This window comes from Trachinotus anak, unplaced genomic scaffold (assembly GCF_046630095.1).
Source record: "Trachinotus anak isolate AG129_WGS33_773 ecotype Australia unplaced genomic scaffold, CSIRO_AGI_Tana_v1 ptg000016l, whole genome shotgun sequence".
NCBI classification, from domain to species: Eukaryota; Metazoa; Chordata; class Actinopteri; order Carangiformes; family Carangidae; genus Trachinotus; species Trachinotus anak.
In genome coordinates this window covers 867,222-875,620 of record NW_027273867.1, presented here as the reverse complement: position 1 = coordinate 875,620, position 8,399 = coordinate 867,222, and the positions used below count along the sequence as shown (strand labels likewise).

The window sequence follows — 8,399 nt, the reverse complement described above, 5'->3', positions numbered from 1 at the left end:
CTTCCAGGACCTTATCTGCTGCTGGACTGAAGCCTTGTGGGGTCTCAGCCCAGAGTCCACAGTAAGAGTGTAAATGAAGGATGTTGTAATGACGACCGTTCGTTGTGATTTGACTGATGGTTTTCCACCATGTGGATGGTCTCCAGGTATCACTCACAACGACCTGATGATTGGTCTTTATTTCACAGGTCCATCATTCCCTTATAATTTTCTCATAACTTCTTCAATGTGTCTGTAAATAACTACGTCATGTAGTAAACAGAGATAGTGTGCTGTTGTGATATCAGATCAGACAGATGGCTGTGAAATTTGCTGAGCACATACGGATGAGCACTATTTCAATGATCCTACAGCCTGTCCTCTAACACCACCCTCTGCCCCCTGATGTTTGTAAGAATGTCAATCATCACCATGATTTACATTCTGTCAGGTGCAATAAACATTACAAGCTTTGCCTTATTATTGTCAGCATGTTGACATAGCAACTTCAAAAACTCAAAAACAGAGGAGATTACATCAGTGTCTTTATAAACAATCTTAATGAACCAATCAATATCATCCAAAAATCAAAAGCATTACGTTGTATGTTCACGGAGACATCACTCTACAGATTCGTTCTCATCTACTGTGACACCAGTTTCATAACATTATGCTTCAGCTGAGGAACACACAGGGAGAGTTCACCAACACTGAGAAGACACACACTGAACGTGGATGGACAAGACCCTTTAATGGCTACGTGTGTGATACTGTAAAACTGACGCTGTCGTATTTTGCCAGAGGATTAGACAGTTACCTTTTGCCTAATGCTAAGCAGATAGTAGCCTGGATTTTATTATGATGACATCAGACAAAGCAGCACAGGACATCAAGCATGTGATTAGACAAGTAAATGTCAAGGAAGACGTGTTACAGTTTCCTGTATTGACGTGTCCCTCCAGGTCAAGACAGTTCACTTCAGAGCAGGAAGAGGGGGGTCAGGGTTTACTGGGGGAGCGGGACGTGAACACTCCTGAAGCCTCCAGCATGGTCTTCCTTCGTGCTGTCTCTTTGGCCACACTGTGGTTGAGTCGCCTCAGACGTTCCTGGGGACAAAGCTTGAGTTAGGCTGTTGTTTGTTTTGTTCACTGTTTGGCTTCTGTGCCATGAGACCTGCTGACATGAATGCTCTGGTAATGTTGCAGTAATGTTACTACAGTAGTAATAATAACAGCTATGGTATTGGTAATAATAGAGAATGGTACAGTAGAGCTGTGTAGCAGTTTAGTACTACAACTAACACTGCTACAAGTATTAGTTGCAGTACTAATGGTAGCAAAGGAAGCAGTAGTGTCCCCTCTCTGTTAGCTCAGTGTTTGGTCTCCACCAACTCTTTACATGTTTGGCAGCTGCTCTCTGACTAAGTCTGTCTGCTGTTTGCTGCTCAGCAGGAAGGTAGAGACCAGAAAACCAAGAGAAGCTGGAGTTGCTCAAATAAATGTGTGCAGACCTGAGGGGAACTGCAGAGTGGTGACAGTTCTCTGTGTGTTGGTGCTACAGGCAACATCTTTCATATCACACAAAGTCATTGTTCAAACATTGATGGTGCATCTTTAAGAAAGTCCCACATGAAATGACTGACCTGAGCATTCTGCAGTATGTTGTTTACTAGCACCACTCTACGTCTTGCATTCAGCAGCTTCTTTACATAAGGATCCAGGTCTAGAGCCACCTTCTGATGTTCATTGATCCTGCACAACTCTGCAAAGACACACAAGACCAATCCACTGGTTAGCAAGCATCAGTTACTTAAAGTACTTCATACATGTATTTTTAAAAGGCTAATGTTAAGATGTAGACAAATGAAAAAAGGTTAACAAAACATTACAGTGAATTACCTGTGGCCAGGCTGTCTATATGTTCTCTTAATTCTACTTGGCTTTCTCTGCAAACAATAAAATAGTCACATTAGTCCAAGAAGAAAGACAACATGAAGAACATATCGGTTCAGGCTGTTTCAGTGTAGGCTCATTAACAAACAGGTAGTCTCACTACAATAAAGAACAGAAAGTTACATCGGTGACATCATTATCAATGCTACAAAAACCACTGAAGGGAAAAAAAGCAGCTGGCGGGAGCTGTGGCAGAGCTGGGTGTTCTGTACAATTGGTAACTGATGTAACTGACATGCATCAGTGATATCAGTGACATCAGTTACTCTGGAAAGCCATTTTAACATCTAATCAAAACGCTCATCTTATCTGTTACACTGTACATATTCCATATACTATCTAGTTATTCTTTCTTACTAGTAAAATAGTTTTTCCAAGATATTTACAGTTTTTATTGTACTGGTCCAATCTACTTTTAAGATATCTACCAATTGTTAAACGGTTTAATGGCTGTTTTAATATTTAACAGGTAGACTGGATTTATATTACAGATATCCACAACATCATTCTTGCTAGCACAAATGACATAACTTTGCTGTGTGTGTATTAGACTTTCAATTTAAGCAATACACAATTGCATTTTTGATATCCAGAAGGAACATGCCGAATATCTGAAAAACCATTCCAGACATCCAGTGTTGAACATCCATAAGACATTGTGACTAGTAAAAATCGTCATTATGACTTGAAAAATGTAATTTCAGAAATCACTTTTACGATTATGACTAGAAACAATACAATTGCAGATATGTACAGTGGATGTGTTCACAGGTAGGACGCCGTTCTAACATAAAAATGGTTCATTGTATCTATGCTTTTTAAGAATTTAAATACATCTTAATTTGTACTTTGACAAGGAGAAATAAAGATATATATTAGATATATTGAAATACAAGCATGTGATTGTGGATGTCTACTGTAAAATAAACCTGTGGGTGGTCAATGAATCTATGTCCTATGTGTCCTATCAACCCGTTAACAAATGTTAATACATCTGGTATCTGCAGCTGGATTGTTTCTAGTCATGATTGACTGATAATAACAACTGGTTCATCAGTTCAAGCTCTAACCAGCACCAGTCACGAGACCGTTTTAGCGGCAGTTAGCTAGCACAGACCCGGATTAACCCACGTCCACGACGGATTCACCTGACTGAGTGCACGTGCAGGTCCAGCTGCTGGATAGCGGGCTTCAGGAGGTCGAGCAGCCCCTCAGCGATAGCATCTTTACCTGAGGAAGCCTCGACTACAGCCGCCGCAGCCATTTTAGTGAAGCGTCGTCGCCGTCAGACAGGAAGTTACGTCACGGTGACGGTGGCGTCATAAGATCCTCTCCATTTTCTTCCCTAGGATCCCCAGGGCGGACGGCAGCACCATTTTAGGGAGACGCGGCTCAGACCCCGTTTTCTAGTGTTTTAGCTTCATTGTGGCCGCGGCCGCTCGGATAGTTCAGTTCGTTCAGCTCTTCACAGCTTCAGTTCAAACGCAACAGGACCGGAACCCCGCGCGCCCTCACCGCGAGGCTGCTAAAGCTAACATTAGCTAAAATTAGCTAGCAGTGGCTGGCTGCGAGGCTTTTCTCTCCACCGACGCAACATTAACTGTAAGTAGGATTTATAATTGGATTCTAGTAGTGTTTTATAAGTAAACTCTAATATTTCCAAATAGAGATGATGTTGATCTTTATTTAAAGTCTACTGGGGCCCTGCTGACTGCTTAGTTCAGACGGTTTGTCCGGACCAGGAATGAGGACACTGGTCGACTATGGTCCTGTCCCATTGGTGGGTTGAGTCATGAGTCTGCGGGTCCTCCACTGAGACACTGACACGGCCTCACACACAGACCGTTTCACTCTTGGGTTGAAATCAGAAGCACCTGTCCTTGCGGCTCCATGGCTCGAGAGGGAAACACCTGTGCTGTCTGTCCAGACTCTGCTGCAGGCACCTCACACCTGCCGTCAGGTCCACATCCTCAGCTGGAGGACCTGGTCCACCTCGTCCCTCATGAATATTAGACATGCCTATTATGCAGTATCTGTTGGACTGTTTATTTTAACCCACCAATTGTTGTGCTTGCAGCACAGGGCTTGTCCTCTGAAGCATTTAGTCCTTTCATATATTTGATCAAATCTAAATTGTTCAACATATAAAGAACTAAAGCACAAAGACCTGTAAACAGCCTGATGAGACAAGAAACACAGGACAGGTTGTTTAACAAGAAGCCCACCTACTGTTCACCTCACAACAAGCTCATTGACCTTAATACTCCAGGCTCTGATCAGAACTGAGTAGTTGATAACTTTTATTTCAGTTTAATCAAGAGTCTCCTCATGCGCTACATCTGAAACATTAAACAAGCTCTCTGAACAGCCCTATGACTGTGTTCATGTCACACACCTAATAAAATGTACAGTCGGATGTCCACTCTGACACCATTTATCACTCCACTTGTCATTGTGCTCACATCCCCTCTTGTTAACCACCAGCTGACCCTGTTGGATTTTCTGTCCCATCTTTTTGCAGGAGCCTGAAAGCGAAGTCTGTCAAAATGAGTGCAGCCTCCTCCCAAAAGGTTGTCCTGAAAAGCACCACCAAAGTGTCACTGAATGAGCGGTGAGGCGCCACGCACCCAGTCAGCTGTTACACACCAGATGCCAGGGCCAGCCTTGGCTTGTGAAGGTTCTAGTGCTCTCTGCGGAAGGCTACTGTTGGGGACCGGACCCGACATGGATGCGATTCTTACTGTCCTCAGTGTGTGCACTGCTCACTCAACTGTGTGGTCAACATCTGTTGGTGCCCCTGCAGAGTTAAATGTAATGGTAGCATGGAGCAGCAGGGCCTGTCCTGAGCCTGACCTCTTGTGTAAGCAGTGCACACATGTAGACAAGGGGAGAGGGTAGTGGTCCTACTTGGTAAACCTTGTTGAGCCTTTGCTAGACCAGACCACTGTCCCACAAAGGCCTTGGCACAGCTGCTCCCTGTTAATTACACAGTATACATCAAGTATACTCCTGTAAGGGGAGATGAGGGGGGGGGGGCAGCTCTTCATCCCCTCTCACACTTCTCTCTCAAGTGAAGCACATGCTCCTCTGTCCTCTGTCCCACCTCTGTCTCTCTGCTCCAGTCTATAAGAAACTGGTACTCAGTCCGAGCTTGGACGTGACAAAGAGCTCCCCCTCTCATCTCTCCTTCCCCACTCTGAGTCTCGATGATTTAGTCACGGTCCATGCTGTAAGTGGCTGGGTGGCCAAGCACTCCTCACGTCCGGGGTCTCTGCCGCTGCAGTGTGATGACCCCACCCCTCACCCCCCCCACCCCCCACCCTCCCCAAGCCAGTCAGCTGGAGGCCTGTAAGTGGCACATTGTGCTCCTCTCCTGGCACCTTTCTGCTCCTGTCCTCCGCTCTGTTTTCACTCTACAGTTATTCTCTGGATCTGTTTGCCTGTCTTCTTGTGCTTGTTTGAAAACACATGCTAAATTCAAGTATGAATAATTCTGGATTATCATTTGATTGAGAGAGAAAGTGAGTGCCAACAAGTGGAACATGAGTCTCACATTGCAAAAACGCCACCAGAGTTTGTGTGGCTGCATCCATAACACGAGAAATGACTTGATGTGGAACCCTGCTTCCTCCTCCTCCTCTGTATGTCCCCTGTCCCCTTCTTTTACTTCCTCCCTCTTTTTCCCTCCCACCTCTAAAGCTTCACTAACATGCTGAAGAACAAGCAGCCCACTGCAGTAAGCATTCGAGCCACCATGCAACAGCAGCATTTGGCCAGTGCCCGCAATCGCCGGCTGGCCCAGCAGATGGAGAACCGGCCCTCAGTGCAAGCTGCTCTGAATCACAAGCAGGTGAGATCAGAGTCAGTGCACCTGTTGTGATGTGTGTTGTCTTCTCAAGTAAGACAGAGTCCTGTACTGTGAAACAGATCATCACAAACTCCATCGGTCAAGGTGATGACTGTGGTCAGGAGCTGAGGAGGTTGATGTAACATTGGTAAAGAGCCCTTTAATATTGGACCTAAATTTATCAACAGGTTTCTCCTGGTTGTGTTAACCTGTTAGCATCTTGATGCTGCAGGGATCTGGTGGAGCCTGTGGTCTTTTCTGTTGATAAATGCACATTTAAAGCAGAAGTGAGTGCCATGATAGTTCAAACCCAACCACAGTGTTATGAGTTGTTTAATGACTGTTTGCATCAGGTAATGTACAATCATGGCTTCAGGTGAAATGACAGTTTAGTTTAAACTGACTTAATAACATGTTACACTCACTGAAGTGTTGCCGTGGAGTCATCAGGATTTGAGTTAGAGCAGATTCACAGTTCCAGCAGCAGGAGGCAGTGGCTTGAACCAAGAAGTAACAGACTGATATGTGTAAAGGCCCATGACATCATAACTCTAACACAGGATCTTAAACAGGAAGTTATCACTGCAGCCACTGTTTTATCGTCATGACGATCTCGAGGTTCACAGGAGGAGGAGTTAGTTCACATTTCAAAGGGTTTTATCAGATGACACTACAGGGCCACTGTTGTCCTGAATGTGGGACCCCAACCCCCACCTTTAGGGTGACTTGTCTTCAGTAGTGCCCACCTGGTTAGTCTTACTAAATTCTGTCCTAACTGCATCTGAATAACTCAAGAGTTTGAAGCAGCGCCTGGGGAAAAGCAACATCCAGGCCAGGCTGGGCCGGCCCGTCGGGGCTCTGATGCGTGGAGGAGCTGCTGGAGGCAGAGGAGGACTGCGGGGGATGACCAGGGGAGGACTCAGAGGACGAGCCAGAGGAGGAGTGATGAGGGGAGCTCTGTCTCTGAGAGGTGTATATCTGCAGTATCTCACCTGTGAATGTGTCTCTGGGTCTCTGCTCCTGCTGCAGCAGGGCTCCACTCACTGTTTAGTCTCTGTCCTGGGTTTACACCAGGTCACAGTATGTGACTGTGTTTCACAGGGAAGCGAGTACCTACAGGTGCCCCCATGCGAGGCCGTGGCTCTGCTGGCCGCCTGGCGATACGTAGAGGCGGCCGCCACCGTGGAGGAGCTGCAAGCAGAGGAGGGGCCCTGTCCCGAGGAGTAGCACGAGGTGGAGTGGCCAGAGGTCAGAGGCTGGCAGTGTCTCCTGGTGTTCACGTGCAGATTGATTGTAGTGATCGTTTGATTAGTAGTGACGGTTGATCTGTGCTGTCCCATCACCATTGCTGTGTGTGTGTGTTGGTGGACAGGCCGTGGTGGACTGCGAGGGCGTGGTGGCTTTACTGGTCGTGGTGGTCGTGGCCGTGGGAGGGGTCGAGGTGTTGGCAGACCAGCTGTGACCCGAGAACAACTGGACAACCAGCTGGACGCTTACATGTCAAAGACCAAAGGTCACCTGGATGCTGAGCTGGACGCCTACATGGCCCAGGCAGACCCAGACAGTATGGAGTGACCCTGGAGGACTCATGGCACTGCAGAACTGTACAGCATAACTCACACATACAGTATAGTGTTGATGTGCTGAGAAATGATTATGTTCATAATTTAGATGAGGGGTGACGGTCCAGGACTCATCCGGAAATCAAGTTGTCATCTGAATGTGCTTTGACCACCAACCTGCTCCTGGATTAACTGTGCAAAGGGACCTTTTTAAACACAAACCCTGCTGACGATACACGCCTATGGTTTTCTTTTAGTTTTTTTTTAATACATGTATGTGTCTGAAACACTTTTTTAAAGCTTTTAAAACGTGTGTGTAATGGCTTAAAACTGGTCAATGATCCAAGTGATGTGTTAATCTTTTGTTGAAACCAATTTTGAATTACAAATGTTTTTTGTTTTTTGTTTTGTTTTTTTTGTAGTTTTTTAACATTTCTGTTAAATTTGATTTTAGAGTCGGTGTGCCCAGACCTTTAGAGACTCATTATTGGCTTATATTCAACATATCTGTGATGCAAAACTTTCCTAAATTGTTGAAAAAGAATGTAAGCAAAAAGTCTTTAAGCCAAGTATCCGTTAGTATTTGTTTTCTGTTTGAAAGATGTAGTACTGTTGTCTTTAGTTCCTGTGTTACTTCACCTGTTAGCGTCCTCCAGGGGAGAGTTGACACTGAATTTGTACCTGTGTGTTTGTATGACATCACCCAAAACAAGTAAAACAGGTTTTAATTAAAGTAGAGCTGGTGATTTCTCTAATTACTACATTATGATGTCAGTACTCAGTACTACATTATTACATCAGTACTACATTATTACATCATAACATCAGTATTGCATCAGTATTCAGTACTACGTAATTACATCACTACTCAGCGCTACATTATTACATCACTACTCAGTACTATGTAATTACATCACTACTCAGCACTGCATTGTTACATCACTACCATAGACTATATAAAAATGGACGTCGATGCCGGCTCTGGAAAATGAAGCCAATGCGGAAGCGCCTTAAACCTGCATTCTATCGAATGACCATCAGGGGGCGACACCACTGGTT

The 8,399-nt window shown here is 45.1% G+C and overlaps 2 protein-coding genes across 3 annotated transcripts; one reads left to right on the top strand and one right to left on the bottom strand.

The window, feature by feature from the left end:
- Positions 1-506: 506 nt before the first annotated feature.
- Positions 507-3,215, bottom strand: snapin (SNAP associated protein). The gene is made up of 4 exons (XM_071499760.1): positions 3,080-3,215; positions 1,878-1,924; positions 1,622-1,740; positions 507-1,085 (listed from the first exon to the last, which is right to left on the bottom strand). Exons 1-4 carry the CDS (start codon positions 3,193-3,195, stop codon positions 978-980), a joined length of 390 nt encoding a protein of 129 aa, XP_071355861.1. The 5' UTR covers positions 3,196-3,215; the 3' UTR covers positions 507-977.
- Positions 3,216-3,394: 179 nt separating this feature from the next.
- Positions 3,395-8,073, top strand: chtopa (chromatin target of PRMT1a). Of its 2 annotated transcripts, XM_071499757.1 has the most exons (6): positions 3,395-3,533; positions 4,453-4,542; positions 5,631-5,781; positions 6,574-6,748; positions 6,880-7,026; positions 7,151-8,073. In XM_071499757.1, the coding sequence occupies exons 2-6, from the start codon at positions 4,478-4,480 to the stop codon at positions 7,351-7,353; spliced, it is 741 nt and encodes a 246-aa protein (XP_071355858.1). In that variant the 5' UTR covers positions 3,395-3,533; positions 4,453-4,477; the 3' UTR covers positions 7,354-8,073. The 2 variants fall into 2 exon arrangements, with proteins under 2 accessions (XP_071355858.1, XP_071355860.1); XM_071499759.1 differs by lacking the exons at positions 3,395-3,533; positions 4,453-4,542 and adding an exon at positions 4,550-4,791.
- The last annotated feature ends 326 nt before the right edge of the window (positions 8,074-8,399 follow it).